This window comes from Antechinus flavipes, chromosome 5, assembly GCF_016432865.1.
Source record: "Antechinus flavipes isolate AdamAnt ecotype Samford, QLD, Australia chromosome 5, AdamAnt_v2, whole genome shotgun sequence".
In the NCBI taxonomy this organism is placed as follows: domain Eukaryota; kingdom Metazoa; phylum Chordata; class Mammalia; order Dasyuromorphia; family Dasyuridae; genus Antechinus; species Antechinus flavipes.
Genome location: NC_067402.1, coordinates 203,779,627 through 203,798,985, shown reverse-complemented (window position 1 = coordinate 203,798,985; position 19,359 = coordinate 203,779,627). Strand labels below are relative to the sequence as shown.

General features: G+C 31.0%; 1 protein-coding gene across 1 annotated transcript in view; it reads right to left on the bottom strand.

The window, feature by feature from the left end:
• MUC19 (mucin 19, oligomeric) overlaps window positions 1-17,574 on the bottom strand; it is a 45,476-nt gene extending 27,902 nt beyond the window's left edge. The window contains exons 1-13 of the mRNA XM_051962437.1: window positions 17,514-17,574; window positions 16,505-16,733; window positions 14,621-14,738; window positions 13,418-13,478; window positions 12,227-12,324; window positions 10,785-10,995; window positions 8,437-8,559; window positions 7,560-7,683; window positions 4,941-5,076; window positions 3,374-3,466; window positions 2,198-2,282; window positions 1,961-2,098; window positions 392-541 (exon numbers count right to left, since the gene is read on the bottom strand). Coding sequence (XP_051818397.1) covers window positions 392-541; window positions 1,961-2,098; window positions 2,198-2,282; window positions 3,374-3,466; window positions 4,941-5,076; window positions 7,560-7,683; window positions 8,437-8,559; window positions 10,785-10,995; window positions 12,227-12,324; window positions 13,418-13,478; window positions 14,621-14,738; window positions 16,505-16,733; window positions 17,514-17,574 — 1,627 coding nt within the window. The remainder of the gene's footprint in view (window positions 1-391; window positions 542-1,960; window positions 2,099-2,197; window positions 2,283-3,373; window positions 3,467-4,940; window positions 5,077-7,559; window positions 7,684-8,436; window positions 8,560-10,784; window positions 10,996-12,226; window positions 12,325-13,417; window positions 13,479-14,620; window positions 14,739-16,504; window positions 16,734-17,513) is intronic.
• Window positions 17,575-19,359: the final 1,785 nt, after the last annotated feature.

The window sequence follows — 19,359 nt, the reverse complement described above, 5'->3', positions numbered from 1 at the left end:
AACTTTCTTTGTGAGTTTGGGCAACTCTTTTATTTCTCAGTTTTTTCATTGTAGCATTAGAAGTTAGTTAAAATAACTATAAGAATATGAACATTTGGGAGGAGATGAAAGAATGAAAGGAAAAGAAGAGATACTGTAATGATTAAGCTTACTGACATGAATTCGAAATATTTACTTTGGTAAAATCAAAGACATTCTTTATTCCTTTCTTGCATTTATACAACAGGGATTTGACCAATCTTTTTCTTTTGAACTGGGACAATTTAGAAAACATCATTGAGAATAAAATCAGGAACTGATTTTGTTACTGGGGACAGTTGGTAGCTTTGTAGTTACAGATACAACAATGTACTTTCATGTTAATTTAAAATATTGATCCTTTAGATATTACCATTTTCTATGCTTGTACATGAAGAAGGTCTTCCTTTGGGACAAGACATCATTTCCCATGAATCAGCAAAAATCTGAGGTGTCTTTTCTAACATGTTCTGACTTGACAAGAAATCATCTTCTGCTTTGTTATTGTAAGATCCACAGAGTCCTATGGCATAAGTCGTATAAGTTAAAAAATAAAATCTTTTAAAAATTCAACTTTCTTGAATCATGTTTTCACTATTTATACAATTCTATATAGGTCAGATCAGATATTATAGAAATTGATTACTATAAAATAAGTTACTAGTATCTTAAAAACCTAAATGAAATGTCACAAGTCAAAATAATAGTGTAGTTGAAATTTATACTTCAATTTAGTAAAAATACATTGTGATTACTATTATTACCATTACTATTACTATTACCACTACAATACATACACACTTAGCATTGTCTGAGAAGTTGGAAAGAAAAATATAACAACAACAGTTCCTAAAATAGCTCTTTCTAATATTTAGTATTTCCAATGAAAAATGACATTTCAATACCATTTTATTCCCTTGAAATAATGAAGCAGACTTTTTTCAGACAAAAGAAGTAAATTTTAAAATCACAAAACTCATCATACATAGATTAAGTTGATATATTCTTGACAATTAAGTGCTTTTTTTTGTCAAATTGTCAAATACAGTAAAGAATGAAAATTTGCTTACTTTCAAATGTTCCACAATGGCTTATTTCCTTTAGGATAAAATACAAAATTCTCTTAGCATTTAAAGCCCTTCTCATTTTGGTTTCTACTTACCTTTCTAGTATTATCTCATGTTGTTTCCCTTCACTCACACTCTGGTCCAGGGCCCTGGTCTACTAACTATTCTCTATAAAATAAAATCTATTTCTCACCCTCTGTCTTTACAAAGTCTATTTCCTATATCAGGAATCTATACCCTCCTCAAATACATCTCAGAATAACTTTCTTTCTTCAACTCATAGTTCAGAAGCTGTTTCTTAGAGAAAGTCCTTCCTATTTCTCCTGTTCTCTAATTCTTGAAATTACTTTCTCTCTCTGTCTCTCTCTTTCTCTTTGTATTGGTCTCTGTGTATCTCTGTTTTTGTCCGTGTGTGTGTGTGTGTGTGTGTGATTGTGTGTGTACTTTGCATTTCCCTATCTTCTTTGTTCATGTTGCATTTGTCCAGTTGTTCCTTGAAAAGAAGGTATTGTTTCATTTTTTTTCTTTTATCTTTAGGACCCAACACAGTGTCATATGAAGAGCAAGTGCTTTATAAACATATGTGGAATAAACTACATTTGTGAAATTATAATAATAATAATACTATTTTTACAATAGAGGAATATTATTTTTAAAAAGCTAACTGTGCAGATTTTTCAAAAAGTGGTCTAACATTTGAATGGTCTAACATTTAATTGTTAGATTAAGACAAAATCAGGTCTTCCTTTTTTTCTGCTTTTTGAGAAATGAAGGAGTTTTGTGTTTGATTATCGTGAATAAAATGACAAATGGAAAAGAACATTTTTTCTTACACTGAATTCTTTAGAAAGAAAATAGTTCTTGTGAGGACTTACCTAATGTGTTTGTGAATTTGTTGGGTGGCATAGAAATATACAATTGCATAACAGGATGAATTTGTATCTGCATTTTTAATCCAAAAGAAGTCTCTACTTGTAGGTATGAGGAAGATATTTTAAAAATTTTAATTGTATCTGTTAACAAATGAAAAAGAACAATCATGAAAAGATCTGATGTTTCATCATTTTACTTTGAATTTTCATATATTTGTTACATACAAATATTCAGCTTACCTGAATAATAATAGCCTTGCCTTTTAATCTTGTTGTTCGTGACACTACCATCGTTATTAAATAGATATTTGTCAGCTGAAAGAGACTAATGTCCATGTCATTATTAAAACATGCACATTAATTTATGGTTTACAGTCTACTGCAAGTCTACTGCTTATTTATTACTTACTTTTAATTTTGTGTCTGTGTGCCTAGCACAGTGCATTGAACATAACAGAAGCTTAATAAATCTATGAATTTACAAAAGTGGTTTCTTTTGGAACATATTTCCAAAAATCTGAACTGCAATATTTTTATACCATAATTATAATGTTTTATTTAAACTAATTAGAGGAATAGTTCATTTGGATTATTTTTAATCTAAGCTAATATGCAAGGTAGCTTTTGGGGTTGGTTTTACTTTACTGTTTTTTCTATTATGATGGAATGTTCTTTGGGATAGGGTTATATAGCAGAAAATGACAATAACTTTTAAAAAGATATCCATAAAGTTTGTTTTTTTAAAGTCTGTATAGAAGAACATCTTAAAGGAATTCATATTTGTTTCTTACAAGTACATTGCCAAAATGAAAATTTTCTTTTATAGTAATTATACATAGGATGAATCTCATTGTATAGTTTTCCAGGGGATCTTAGGATTATATGATTTAATGAATAAATAAGAATGATCAGAATTTTTGTTAGGTATAAATAATATTTTTAAAGCACTTTCAATGCATATTCTCTTAAGCAGTTTACATTTCTCTCAACAACTTTTGGTACATCAAAAAGTTGTGATTACCCAGTATGTGCCAAGCAACAAAGCCAAGCCGGGCTTACAAAGAAACAAAAGAAAGTTTCTGTTCTCAAGGGGTTCACATTCAACAAAACTTTGTAACTTAACTTCTTACTATATTTAAGGGACAATTCTCAAAATACAAAAGAAATAAGGCAAAGGCCCTTACCCATAAGAAGGAAGACTCTACTAAGCCTAGCTGCTATTATCATACAATGTTGCTTACACTATTGCTTAATAAGCATTAAATAATAAATAATATAAAATTAAGTTGTTTATAAATAAGCATTTCCCATTCTAGATCAGAGGAATACAATCAAATGAATTAGATTTACTTTCATTCTATTTATGATAACTGGATACTTACTGAATTTATTTCATTATAATCATTTACTACTTACTGAATTTAAAAGAAGGGTGATGCTTTTCAAGCATGTTCCAGTTTGACCACTTGGACATGGACGAAGTTCAATGCTAATAGACCAATTTTTATCCTATTAAAATAATGTAATTGAAAAAAAGAATTATCTGTTACATGATGTCATTATATATCCCTTTCACCATGATTAAAAAAAATATAGGTGTTAGAGATGCTACTTTACTACCATGAGAGTTTAATACTGAGAAGATAGAACTATGCCATACTTTAGTGCTAATTCTGATTCTACCATGAAAGGGATATGTCCAAGTTCAAATGAAAAGTCTTGAGGGTTTATATTCTTTCCTAAAGAAATTAAGCAATGTGTAAGTCTACTACCCTATTGTGTCCTCCACAATATTCTGGAAGCATTTCTCTTACATTCCAAAAAACAGACCAGGGAGTTTCATCCCTTAATTCTTGAAAGAAAACTTTCGACCAAAGAATTACTAAATCATTTCTGTTATTCCAAAGAAAAGGTGGATATTTTTATCTCAAACTGAAAGGTTTATTTTAAAGATATTTACAAACATGCTTCAAAGATTGCTAGCTAGACATTTTAACACTTGGTATATCCTTATACAAACTGAATATTAAAATTGCACTAAAAATTGAAATAATGATCTCAATAATTTTGGAAAGGAATAAAGATTGAACCTATTTCAATTGATATTGGGATATTGGGATATTCCTAGCTGAGGAAATGGTTTCTAACATTGCAGGTCAGCAGCTTCTTTGCAATTTAAATTCTTTAAAAGTTACTGTGGGGTTGAGTGATTTGTCCAGGACCACCACAACAATATATGTTAGAGAAAAGACTTAATGAATATTCTCCCGTTTCCAACTCTAGCTTTCTACTTACTACATTATGCTTCTTAGCAATTCATGGCAGTCAACATTTTCCATTTAATTTGAGTAGACCCTATATTCAGACAATTATTTAGCTGTTTATATTAACAAAATAGAAAGCAAACATAAATGGGAATAAGCTTTGACTTCAAGGGTTTGTTTTTTTTTTTGTTGTTGTTGTTGTTGTTTTTCTGCCTACATTCTTGCATTCTTTAGCTTGGATAACACTGCTCCAGCCAGTCACTTTACATCTCAGCTCACAAAAGGCATGATAATGCCATTCAGCTGCTCACATATTTATAACATTTTTCTCCTGCAGAAGTAGCTGTCTCCCTGTTAGGATGTTTTCTCTTGTGTATTTTCATAACAATAGATACTTGATCTGTGATTTCATCATTATAAGAAATTTCCAGTGAATAAACTTCCTTTACTAATAAAAATGAATAATTTATACTTTTAGAGACATAAAGCATTGAGATATTAAATGACTTTATAGGTTCACAGATTGCATATGTGTCAGGTTCTCTGCATCCAGGTCTAGCTCTCTACCACAAAAATAACAGAATTAATCAATAACCTTAGGTAAATTATATTTGTAATTCAAAATTAAGGTCATGTTTGCACTTCTATCAGGAATTAATTGAAATCATCAGGAATGAAAGAGTATCAGTTCTTTTAAAATATTTTAAGTTTCCACATACATGGACAGCTAAAAAGTGACAGTTTCCAGGATGTTCATATGAAACACCGTCAAAAGTTGTAAATGAGCTTCCTTCTACTTTACATCTTCCAGGACATAATGCTTCTGTGCAGAACCACTTTGCTTCTTGACAAGTACTGTCAAAACACAAGTTTTTTTTTTTTTTTAAATTTAGATTAATAGCTTTAATTTCTTTATCAGTAAAAGCACTCAATTTCACTACATTAAAATTATATATGTTATAGATAATATACATATATACATGTGTATATGTATACATATATACACATATACATAAAGAGATGTATGATCAGCATACAATTGAGTTATAATTTACAGGCAATTAAATCGCTAGCTATCAGATACCATTGAGTAGATATATGAGTAAGAATTTCAGTCAATCATGTAGCAAGAAAGAGGGAAGACATATATACAGTGCTGAATGTGTACTAGTACCAATATATATTAAGACTTAGAGGAAGGCTACCAAAAATAAGCTGGATAATTTTTTGGAAAAAATTTTTGTGCAACTGGACAAAAATGGCACAGAATGGGAAGGTTTGAGAATAAAAATGAATGAAAGGGATGAGAATGGAAAGGATAAGAATCTTCAACATTGTAAAAATAAATAAATAAATGCATTGTGATATCACAGATCCATTGAAGACTTGTATGTGTTTTATATATATATATATATATATATATATATATATATATATATATATATATATATACAAAGAGAAAGAAACAAGGTTTCATTTCATTCACCCGACAACTGCCCCTTATTACAGCTCAAATCTTTTTGCAGATACATTGTTTGTATCTTATTACACTGGTATAGCATTGATTGAAATTGAGAATTCTGCTTTTCTATTTTTCTTTTACATTACCTATGATTTCATTAACATATGGAGCTCTCTATATTGATAAAGAAACTCCCTCTATTAATTCAAATTGGCCTCTTCTTTGAAACTTTTTAGTATTAGAAAGTTACCTGGACCACTAAGAGATTAGATGACTTATTCAAGATCATATATCCACTATGTAGTAAAATTGGAACTTAAATGCAGTTCTTCCTAACTGTTCAGAATTAGAGGTTTGGAATTTTTAGATGCTTAAATAAGAGATGAAGTTAATACAATGTAAAAAAAAAATTCCTCCAAAGTCCTTGGCAACCCTCTTCTGTTGTCCATGGACAACAAATGTTCCTGCCCCAGTCAGTGGCATAATCTTAGCCTGAGAACTGAAATAAGGAGGCTGTAACCAGGAGCAAAAATGGGGAAGAGACTAGAAACAGTGCAAACCAAATGTTCTAAATCATCCATATATGAATAAGAATTTCAGTCAATCATGTAGCAAAAAAAAGGAAAAATATATGCACAGAGTTGAATGTATACTAGTACCAATTTATATATTTCATGTGAACAAGGAATGAGGGGTAAAATTGGTTTGCTATGATTTTATTATAAGAGCTGGCTGATTTTATTGTAGGAGCTGAACATATGTTTATAGTCTTCAAATGAAAATCTGGGATGAAGAGAAGTGATATTTTTCTCCATTCTGTGATCCAGGGAAACACATTGTTGAAAAACTCAGAGGAAAATCCAACTAATTATGCAATAAACAGAAAAATAATCAGCTCTGTTTTGCTGGATTGGGAGTAAAGGAGACTTGAACTCAAATATTACATTAGGCAATTAATATCTTATCATTTCCTTATCTGAAAAATGTGAGTTGGACTCAGTGATCTTTAAGGTTTTTCTATATCTCTAAATCAAGTGAATCTATTTTAGTATTAAAATCATTCAGATTTAGAATCATTGTCTTCACACCTGGTAGAGACTTGAGTTATCATCTAGTCCAATTGTCATTTTACAATTTCTAATTCTAACTGAGGCCTAAAAAGAGAAAATAATTTGATCAAGAACACAGAATTAGTTGTGAAATATAAGCAAAACTTATGTCTCAGCTCCAAATCCAGGACTTTTTGCATTATTTTATGTTGAATTAAGTATCCTCTTTCCCTTCAGTTACATAGTTACATACAAAAGTTACAGAAATTATTTGGGGTCAAATTCCAATTATATATTCTAGTTCATATTGCTGAAATTTTCAACAATTCCTTTGTTATTTTTATTCTTTTATGTTAAATGAAAAAATATATAGTCAATTTGGAGAGGCAAAGCCATCTACCAATTTTGATATAATATAGATATAAATAGATGGGTTACATTTTTATGTCTGATACCAGAGTGGTGAACAAAGACCAAAAAGTAATAAATACAGAAAAACAATTTCAGTTAAATATAATGAAAAACAATCCAACAAATCTTGGGCAAATTATCTAACATCTTTGTGGTGTTCTATATATTTTTAAAAATTATCTGTTGCTTTAATGCAATATTCTGCATCTACAAATGAATGATATGCTTCTCAAAGAAAGGTATAAGAATTTCTATTTTTAAAAATAATATAAAATGTTAAACTCCTCAAAAAAAGGAAGAAATATCAATATGATTTTAATTTATTTTTTAAAGTTTTCTTTAAAGATACATTTACAACAATTTCAAACTACATTATTTGTTTCATTTTACCAACACCTTATATCAAAAATGCTCACCACTTAGAAGAACAGGGCCCTTCTCGTACTTCTCCTGGCTTATATACCTTCCCATTAGATTCACAGGGACAATTGGCCTTTAATACACAGGTGAGTTTTTCTCCAATATCATCAAGCATATAACCTAAAATGAATTTGATCAAGTTATTCTTTAGGTATCAGAGTATGAAAACGACTTTAATGTTAGAAAATTTTCAAGCAAAATTAAGTAAAATCAATCCTTAGCTTCTTCAAATTTAGATTATTTCTTACAACATTTCTAAAATTTATTTTTTAAAACATATGTCAGGGCTAAAACTCAGATTTTTCTGTCAATACTTCAAAGAACAATTCATGAAAATCTTCATTGCATTCATCATTGAATTTCTATTCTCACAGCTAATTTTTGTGACTGGGTAAAGCTTTCTACATGGTGTGCACAGGAAGGAGCAATGGATTTGGACTAAGTCCCAGAGCTGGCAGATCATTTAATCAGTTCCTCATCTGTAAAACAGGAGAAATAACACTTTCATTGGCCACCTCACAGATTTTTTTTTTTTTTGGTTAGGAAGGTATTTTGTAAATCTTTAGGTGGTAAATTAATATAAGATATTTCTTTGTTTATTTGCAGCAAATTGAAATACTTTTTGAGTCAAGTTCATGGCCCCAAAGAACCTAGCAAGAATTAGAAATATATTGTGATGGGACTGAGAATTTAGATACAATGGAGAAAGACTGAATACTAACTTAGAAAAATCCTTATAGAACCCATTTTGGAAATTTCCTTAGAGGACTGCAAAGTGAATCTGTAAAGTCCCAAAATATTCTTCCAGTAAAGAATAGACTGCATTTGGAATTTTAGTTGCTTCAGCTTGAAAATGATCTCAGAATACATTACCTTTGGGGCAGGTGCAGCCACTCACACATTCACTGTTTTGGAAGGGAGCTACATTGGAACATGTTGATGGATTTGAAGGGATACATTCTTTATAGATCTGTGTCTCTGGACATACATGCTTTTCTGAAAGAAAAAATAAAAATACATGAAAAATAGAATGAGATGGTAATTAGTGATATTTATTTGTGAGTGTTAAGTGTATATATTTGTTTGGGAGGTAGGATGAAGACTCCTTCATCAAGGTAGTAGAGAAGTATAGGTTAGGAGACTGGCTTGCCTGATGTAAAGTGGCTGAGATATATCACTTCCAAATTTGGAAGTCCTTTAAATTTTTTTTTCTTGATAACCATGTGTTAAGATCTACTAGAAACTCTTTAGAGCTCTAGTTACCACCTGTTCTGATAGGGGAAAAGCATGTGAAGCCAAGTTCCAGGAACTCAGTCTTCCTGGAGCCACATATCTTCTCAGGTTTACAAAAATATTTCATTTCAAAAAGTGAATCTACTTCGTTTAGTTTTATTTTACTTATATATCATAAAACTCCAGCTTTTAAAACTTAGTTAAGTAATTGCAAACTATTGACATGTAAGTAAATTTAAAATTTGTCAATGATCTTGTAAGAAATCATAGCATGACAGAATGGCACAGAGAGCATTTCTTGTTGCTTTTACACATGTTGATAATTCTTGTGTTTTTTTTTTTTTTTTTTTTTGTGGAAAACTCTAAAGCTGTTTTAATATAAGGAAGAGCAAAAGAATATGTTTCCTGAATGTTTCTAAATTTTAATATTTTAGAAATATCAACAGCTTAGTGATTAATAAATCTCTGCAAATATAAATTATCTGGGGGAAGAAGTGCCAATTTGACAAGATGTATTAGGGGAACAAAGCAGTCTGACAAAAATTTGGTTTAGACTTTTTTATAAAATACATCATGATAAAATTAAAATAGATGTATGACCTACTCATTGAAAATAGAATCTGATTAGGCACCTTTCACAATTATGAATATAGGAAAAATTAGATCACAAAGACCAAAAGATACTTTTGATTACAAAAAAATTATATAACAAATTCGTATTTCTTGAATAAAAAGAAAGTAGCTAATTGGGAGAAAGTCTATTTTTAAATGTAGATGGAATATTGAGCCTGGAGACAGGAAGATCTGAATTCATATACAGCTTCAGATACTTACTACTATGTGACCCCAGGCAAGCCATTTAGCTTCTATGTGCATCAAATTCCTTGGTTACAAAATGGGGGAAATAATAGCACCTATCTCTCGGAGATGTAAGTATCAAATGAGATAAAAAGATAAATGACATGTAATTATACACACACATACACATGCACATGTATGTAAATGACATGTTATGCATATATTTTCTAATATACATGCCATATGTATATTTTATGTATACTTATATTTATATCTGTATATGTTCATATTTATATCTGTATATTTATAGTATATCCATGTATGAGACTATATGTATATATCCTGATATATATGTATGCATTCTAAACACATATTTTTATATAATATAAAAAGAAAGTCCTCTATACACCAAGATAATTATAACAGCTCTTTTTGTAGTAGCAGTAAGCTAGAATAAGGAAACAGCTAAAGAAGTTATAATTCAACGGTAATAATGGTTTTTTAATTACATTGTAAGCAACAATGAAGATGATGAGAGAAGTATGGTTAAAAAAAAGGTTCATATAGTATAAAGAAAGAACACTATAACAAAGGTTAAAATCTTACATTAACTATATGTGTGTGTGTGTGTGTGTATATACACATATATATGTTATAGGAACTACAACCGTATAACTAGAAAAAAAATATTAATCAAAAGTTAATTCTATGAAATTATAATGGCTCTAGAAAAGAGCTATGAAAAATCATCTCCCAACCTTTTTTGGGAGGTAAAAAACTATGAATATGGAAGAATTTTTAAAAATATACTCTTCAGTTTTGATGAATTGTTTTTCCCCTTTTTTATTCTTTATTATCAGGGCTGTTTTTCTGGGAGTGGAAATGGATGGAAGGGAAATGTACATGATATAAAAATATCAACAATAGCTATTTGAAATTGATAATCAAATATTTGAGATTGATAATTTTTGTTTTTTAATAATTTAAAATACACATATATTTGTAATTTATAGTTTAACTTATATTTTGAAGCCATTATATTAATGAACTCTTCATCCCACTTCCTAGCTAAGTGATTTTTCAGCTAATCATTTTATTTCTTTGCACTTATTTCCTTGTTTGAAAAATGAAAGAATTGTATACTGAAGCCTTCAGAACATTGCTCTAAGGTTTAACATTCAGTGACTTACCACAAACAATATCAGGATCATTTCTCCATGATTCATAATCCCCAGGACCATCTGAAGCACAGAGGCGGGACAATTCAGAGAAACTGTCACAAGTATATTTCTTGCCCCCATTCTTACAGTAATCTTCAATGCAGATTTGTTTGTATTCATTGGACAAGGAAGAAATTTTTCCACATTTCTCAAAATATGTTGAAATTACTTTGTTGCAGTACTACGAAAGAAATAAAACATGTTTCTTTAAAAAGACAAGAGAATGTAAATTTGAACCAGTTAGCACAGTTTCATAATTTTTTCCACCTTCATTTGGAGCACATAAGTAGGAACAAAGATAATAAGTGGTGGGAGTGATTCAGGGCTAAAGCTTGGAAGGGAAAAAATCATAACAGGACAAGGGGGCAAGACACTTAAGAGAAAAGGACAGTGTAGAGCTGAACTGGTTCATCACGAGGTCAAAATAGAGAAGGGAGGGAGTATAGTCAATGCGAAGGTCATGGTCTAGGAAAGAAGTATGTGGTTGAGAGTTTGGAGGTTATGGTAAAAACAAAAAACAGGGAAAAGCAAAATATTTTGGGGGATGGAAAGGGTGAAAGGAAATAGAGAGTATGGTGTACAGTGGTGAATGGGACTGATTGGATGAAGTATTTCTCGGTATTGAGTCACATGATCCCTGTTCCCAGAACTGGAACCCTGGGGAGATCATTTGATCTCTGGAGGGATGAATTCTGAATCCTGAGACACAGGAAGTTGCAGGAAGTGACGAGACTTATGGGAGGCAGCCAACATTGCATTGGTCAAGGATTGTTATGTCTTTTTAGTCTATCCAATAAGAAGGCTCGAGTCTTTTTGCCTTTAAACCCTGGACAAGCTGGAAGCTCTCAAGGTTCCAGGAGCACATTGTGGGAGCATGGGATAGCTTATTGATTTGAAAATTAGCTCTTAATCACTTCTTAGCCCCAAACCACAGAAGGCTAATAAAAAAAAATGACTCTGTACCCCAAACCTTTGCTAATTCCTATCAGGAATAGCCTGCTGAGGGAAGTTGTTTTTCAGTGAAAATAAAACCACTTTTTTTTTTTTTTTTTTGCCAAAAACCTCACAAAAACCTGCAATACCAGCCTGTGGACCCCATCACTGTTAGGATATCTATCACCCCTCATCTCTCACATCTCAACAGCTCCAGCGTAATGCGCCAGTTAATTTAGGAATTAGATTTTCTAATGGAGGGAACAACACAGAATAGGTGGGAAATAATCTCAGGGGGAAAGGCACAGCAAATAATGGGATTGGGAAAAGCTTCTTTGTCATCCTAAAAATCACATGATTCTCCAAGATCCTATAACAGGATGATGGCTGTAAAAAATAAATGAAAAGTTTTACTGGAAACACTATACAGAAACTGTAGAACACAGAAATAATAGGCCAGTTATGTAATTCTTTCTTACATTTTTTCCATCCTCACATTCTTCATGTTGCTTAGCAACAGCATTAGGACAGTCATCAGAAATTTTACTGCTGGCAATGTTTTCATCAATATTGTCCCCTTTAAAAAAAAAAAAAGAAATTCAACATTCTTTTATTTGGGGATATCTGACAGACTTCACACTTACATGAACTAAATATAGTAGCTTGGGGAAAGAAGCAGAAGTTTTGATATAAACTATAACTCATCAGCTCAATTCCTGGACTATAGTTGATGCTTAATAGGGGCTTGGTGATTGATAGGATTGTACCTACATAAGTACTTCCCTGCTTATTTATTCTATTGTTGTTTTTCTTTTTCTTTTTTGGAAAAACTGGGACAATTAACTCTTTTGTCTCATGCAGTTTTTATTTGTGATTTCTTGACATATAGCTCTGGGAAACCAGGCTTGCATAAAGCCCACTGGGATTCAAATGGAACTACTTAACTAGGCCTTTAAACCCAAGCATTCTACCTGTCACTGATTGGCCAATAATAGGTTGCAGTCCAAGTCTTATTTTTTGTTTGGGTTTTGATGGCTCAGAGTCTGTGTAAATACCAATTGTTTCCCTTCTGGCCAGAAACTCAGAGGGTATTTCCCTCCCAGACTGATTCTTTTTTAAAGGCAAACTAGGCCACCTTCTGCCTCAATTTTTATCTTGCCTTCAATTACTGAAAGAGTGTTGTCTCACACAAACTGGATGCTGGAAAAGATCTTAGTTTAAAAAGGTCAAAGTTTCCCACAACTTCAGGCTCATCATCAGTTGTTTGGAACTATATCTATCTCCTATGACTAGAGATAGAGTGAGGTTAATGACTTTGCACAGCTATGTCTGACTTCAATCTAATTCATTTGCAAATCAACACATGCCCTTCTAATATCATAGATACTTTTCTTTTTTTTTTTTTCTATCATAGATACTTTTCAAGAATGATGGAGGATTTGCAAAGGTGAAGGTTAAAAACTGTTGAATGTATTTGTAAAAATAAAATACTATTAAAAAAAACTACATTGTACCTTGGTGGTATAAGGCAATATGATCCCAGCAAAAACAATAACAATAAAACATTAAATAGCAAAAATAAAATTTTAAAAATGAAGGATAAGCAACAACATTGGTACTATTTTGTTAAACATTAGACAAAACTAGAATATGTACATAAGTAGTCTTACCAGAATCATCACCCAGTTTTCCACAAAGACCACAGGTGGCATATGATTTGTGAAGAGTAAGCTATAAGAGAAAATTGCATTTATATTTAATATGCCTTAAGGCACAATATACACACATCGTCATTGTTTAGAGTAAATTCTAGATTGGTTAAATAGAGAAAATTAGACCTGGAAGTGGATATTTCTAGCTTCAAAGTAAGAAGCAGACCTCCTGGAGTTCCCTGGAATCTGTTCCTCCATTCAAAATCCAAACGTAATTGGTGAAATGGAAACTTAGTCATTAACTGCTAAGATCACATATTTCCACTAACACTTTCTGAAAATGTATTTTTAAATAATAAAATTTAAAAATAGATTGGATATCAGGGTTTGTTGTTAAAATCCTGATTTTTCTAATAAACATTTAACATCAATTGCATAGTTGTTATGGAAAGATCTCCAGATTCAGGGCCAATAATATTGTTATTTAATCCTTGATCTACCATAAAGTAATTGTGTTAACAGTGGTAAAATCACTGAACTTCTTTGTCTTAAGTTTTCTGATCTGCAGAATGCAACCATATAATATATGGATGGGTCTAAAATATGACTTTTTGACCCATCCTGGCTCTGTGAGCCTAGATAAGGCAATTAACCTCTCAGGGCCCCAGATCATTCTTTATGGAATTGAAAATAGTTACTTAAATTGCAATCTTTTTAGAAAGTCTTTCCTCCGAGATGACTTAAAAAAAAATCAGATCTTTACCAAAATGACAAACTAGTGAATGTTCTAGACTAAGTGATCTCTAAAATTCTTTTTTTTTTTTTTTTTTGCCTCTGCATCACTTAGCACTTATTATATGTCTGGGTACATAACAAGCATGTGATAAATCACTTTGTTTATTCTAACTCTAAATGTTTCTCATTCTATGTTCCTGTAGATCATTTTCTTCCTAACTTATTTTTATTTGAGGGTCAGTAATGAAGTAATAAATGTTCTGTAATTATGTGCAGGCAAGTACTATCAAAATAAACATTTTTTGATCTTGGAAGCTCTGTTTATTTTTGGCATTTTTTATATCTTTGTCATGTAGGTCTTTCGGCTACCTTAGAATTAACAATAGAAAGAAAAGGTGATCTCACATACACAGTGTATGTGATCTATTTACATTCTAAAATTTCCCCAATAACAATATTATAGAACTAAAGCAGAGATAAACTTACTGACAATTTATCCTTTGTGTTCCACATTAAAAATAGGATTCCTCTACGGCTTTCCAGTTTAGTATAGTCTCCATAATGTTTTATGTGAATCAACTTATTATTAAATGGAACATATACACTGTAAAAAAAATTACCATATGTTAAATTGAAGACCTTTATTGAACATTTTCATTTTCTAAATAAAATGCATCTCAAATGCAACATGTCCCAAACTGAACTTTCCATTTAACTGTTCCCCGAGTTCCTTATTTTTGTCCAGGACATTATCATTCTTCTAGTCACAACCTGAAAACATTTTTCTAGTTTGCAATCTGAGAATCATCTTCTCTTCTTCATTCTCATTTACTGCTCTCAGTATCAAATCAGTTTCCAAGTCTTGTCAATTCTATCTCTTTACTATTTATTATGTCCACTTCTTTCCATTCATAATTCAATCAGACAACTTCAGGCCCTCATCATTTCTGCCTTGGTTTATTCCAAGAGTTGGCTAATTGATTTCTCTATTCTATGCAGTCTCTCCTTTCTCTGATCTATTCTCCACAAAAATTGCCAAAATCATATTTCCAAATACTCAAAAAGCTCTAATCATCCTGTTGCCTATAGTATATAATACTAATTCATCTGCTTGGCATTTAAAATTCTTTACAATCTGTGTCGCCTGATTTTTGAATAACTATACATTACTACTGCACATATATTTTACTCTCCAACCAGACTGACCTACTTGCTACTCCCCAGTACAGGGAATTTTATCTCCATCTCTGCACCTCTGCACAGCACTGCACTGCACTCATTCCCAAATGTTGTCTCTCCTTATGAATACATCTTGAAACCTCTAGCTCTTTTCAAAGCTCACATCAAATGCCATTTCCTTCAAGAGGCCTTCTCTTATTTTCTTACTTTTTAGTCCCTCACCCTATATCCTCAAAATCACTTTAGATTTATTTTGTTTGTATCTCATATTTGCTTATCTGGGAACATTTTATATTCTGTTGCCCTACTAGAATGTTAAGTTCCTTGAGGAACGAGATTTCTCACTTTTGGATATGTATATGTTTTACATATAAAGTAGGTACTGATACATAGTGAATGCTTAATAAATGCTTGTTTATTAATTGCTGGTTAAAGATATTTCCCTATTAACACTATACCCAGCACTGATCCTGCAATACATTCTCTTTTATTATTTCTGAAGTATTCTTCCATTATTTAATGCTTCCAGAAATAATGTGACTGCTGGAACACAGTTTTCAATGGCCTAAAATTTTAAGCTTATGAAATGTCCTCAAGCTCTTTGAACTTTGAATATATATATAATCTCCATGACACTTGGAAACATCTAGAACACAGAATTATTACATATAAAAACTTCAAGAATGTTCACTTTTGGCATAACTTTGTAGATATAACTAAAGATACATTTTTAAATATCCTAGTCATAAAATTGTATGATAACTGAATTACTAATAAAATTATATCTTTCCAATTTTGTGATGACTATATTTAAATATATATATGTATGCATATATAATAATAATAATAATAATAATAGCACCTACCCTGCCAGGATTGTTATGAAGATAAAATAGATAATATTTGTAAAGCATTTCACAAACCTTAAAGCACTCTGTGTATATACATATACATTTATAATATATCTCTATATAATATGTATGTAATACATATGTATATAGTTATAATATAATGCTTATTTTGTTCCTGATATATAATCCTAATAAAGTAGTAACAATTGTTTTATTTTTGTCCTTTTATTAACTTTTTCTTCCATGTATTTTAAAATAAATTTGATTGATGTTCTTTTTCAATGTTTCCATAATAAAAGCCCTTGTTTTTTTAAAAAAAATTTTTTCTAGATGCATTTACCTTTCTCCATTAACCAGGATTGTTTTCCCACTAATAGAGACATCAGTGCCGTCAATTAGGACTGTGATCTTTTCAATCTCACTCTGATTGCTGCGTTTGATTTCAATGTTAAAATCACTTCCAGTTTCAACACAGTGACGACAGAAAGTGTATGTGCACGAAGATTCAAAGGAAAAGATTTTACCATTAAAGGTTTTATATGCTCCTTTGCCCCATGTAGTAGATTCACCTAAAACAGGTCAGAAGTGTATTGATTATTGTACAGCAATTACTGACTTATGCTTTTACTGATGAGACTTTGAAGTTTCCTCATGTAGTAATAAGATTTACTGAAATTTATAAAAGAATGGCCATGTATATAAATTCCACTTATTATAACTATAAAGATATTATGATAAGCTTCACTACATTTAAATCCCTCCCATTAAGTATTAAGGCTGAAGGAAAATATTTCCTTAATTCGTTCACATTTATTTAATATAGACATCAAAAATGGAATACAATCCTGTGTCCTCAGGGAAATAAAAAATAGGTTTTATTCTCTCTTTTTTGCCTGACATAGATATTTTTTAAAAGCAGCTTTGAAAATCATCATGTATTACTCTTCACAGCTAGTAATCATTTCCACTGAGAATATATAAAAGATGTCTTTTATCTTTCATTTCACTGTCCATCTATGTCTTGGTAGGATAATTATAGGAATAATAAAGTGCCCTTGTCCTAGATCTGGATAGAAGATTATTTATAATTTCATCTGACATAGAAAATATGATCCTTCTTGAAAGAGTAAGGGATTTGTACAATTTGAATAATTCTGATTTATGACTTTATAAAGTTTAATTATTTCACATCTGTTAAAAAGCATAGGATAAGTCAGATATGTGGTAATAACTCTGATTTCTGGTACTAAGGGATAGTGAGGCAAGTGGATCACTCTGAACTTCAGTGAGCTGAGCCAATTAGATGTCTTAACTCAGTATGGCACCAATATGATGAGCTCCCAGCTCACCTGGGATCTGGGGTGGGATGGTACTTACCAGGGACCCACCAACTTTAGGAAATAAGCACATTCTGTACTGATTAAGAATAGAATCTACCTATGAGTGGCCAGGTAGGCTACTTTGATCCAGCAAGTTAAGGAACTACTCTTAGATAGACAGACAGACAGACAAATTAATAAAAGTATAGAGCAAACATTTTATTGGCTTTTCTAACTGGTTATACTAGATTAAATATGCTCACAATTTTAAAAAAAGAAATGCTAAAAGGTTTTAAACATAAGCAGCCTCCTGAAAAGTGGTGACACAATCAAGATACTAGCTATAGGATCATAAATTTAGAGTAGGAATGGTTTTTAAAGATCAATTAGCATAACTCTCCCCCTAATCCACACCTTTTTACAGATGAGGACTACAGACAGAATTCAAATGCAAGTTCATTGAATTATTTTCCTTTACAATGTTCACTTGGGTACACTGTAGTTTTATACATTACAATGTTCAATACATCACACAAAAACCACTGGTGAATTTAGTGAAAAAAAGATCATTAGTTCCACAAAATGTCAATCAAACTTAGAGAGGAAAACAACCCATTTTTGTTTTGTTATTGTTATTGAATTTTTAAAGTAGTTTCAACATGACAGTTTTAAAATCATTGGAGGTACAAAGAATTTGATTGAAAGCAATAAAGCAAATTATTCATATTATTTCTTACCTACAATAGTAGCTGTTTCAGAATATGTTGGTGTAGCTTCTGGTATATGGGATCCTTTTTCTGTTAAATGCAAAAGAAAGCATATTTATTTTCAACAAGTACTTTCTTTTTAAGTACAAGGCAGATTTGCATGGTTAGTAAAAATGCCACATGAGAGAACAACCGAAGGGTTCCTTTATTTGAACCTTTAGAGGTTCAAAGTCAGGGCCTACATTATCCTATTTCCACAGAATGTGTGATTGTTGGGTTTTCCACCCTACCAGTTAAAAATGACCCCCCCTCACTATGCAATTCCTTGGCATACCCCTTTCTAATGGTGAGAATAAGTCCTTTTTTTTTTTTTTTTTCATTTTCGAGCCCTGCATGATAGCTAAAAGGTCATAGCTACTATGTACACAATATTCTTTTCTTTAAAATGAAGGTTTGATCTGCTTTATTTTTATATATTGTATGTTATATTTTTATATACTCAACCTGTTTTATTTTCATATTAACATCATTCTCAAAGTAGACCTTATTTCATCCTATTTCTCTGATTAGATTCTATAAACTAAAAAACCAAGAGAATCAGTTCTCTTAAAAACATGTTTGATAATATATAAGATAAATCTTTAAATTTCTGACAACCATTTTTTTTTAGTATCTTCTTTTTACGTAGGCATTTAAATGAACACGTACATTCGAGTCCATATTCTGAAACAATCAGACTAGGTGGGATAAATATTTTAATATATATATGTATGTATACATATTTATGTAATCTAGATAAATATAATACAATTACCCTAGTTTCTTAAAAATAGCAAATTTATCTTCGTTAAAACAATGTACCATGTTGGTGAAAATGGGGAGGAGGGATAAGAATTGGGATTGTAATTTCACTGGTAGGTGAAAAAACTCTTATCATTACAGGTTGTTAACTTCTCTATAATTTAAAATCTTAGAGGACCAGGTTTAATGACTTGCCTAATATAACACAGTAAATCTATTAATCAACTAGAATTAATCACTTATTGTGTGCCCTGGAGAATAAAAACCTAAAAAGTATATCAGAGAGTGAGACCTGAACTTAAGTCTTTTTTAATTTTCAAAATACCTCTATAATTTTGCTATCTAGTAAGACTGGTGATGGAGAGGAT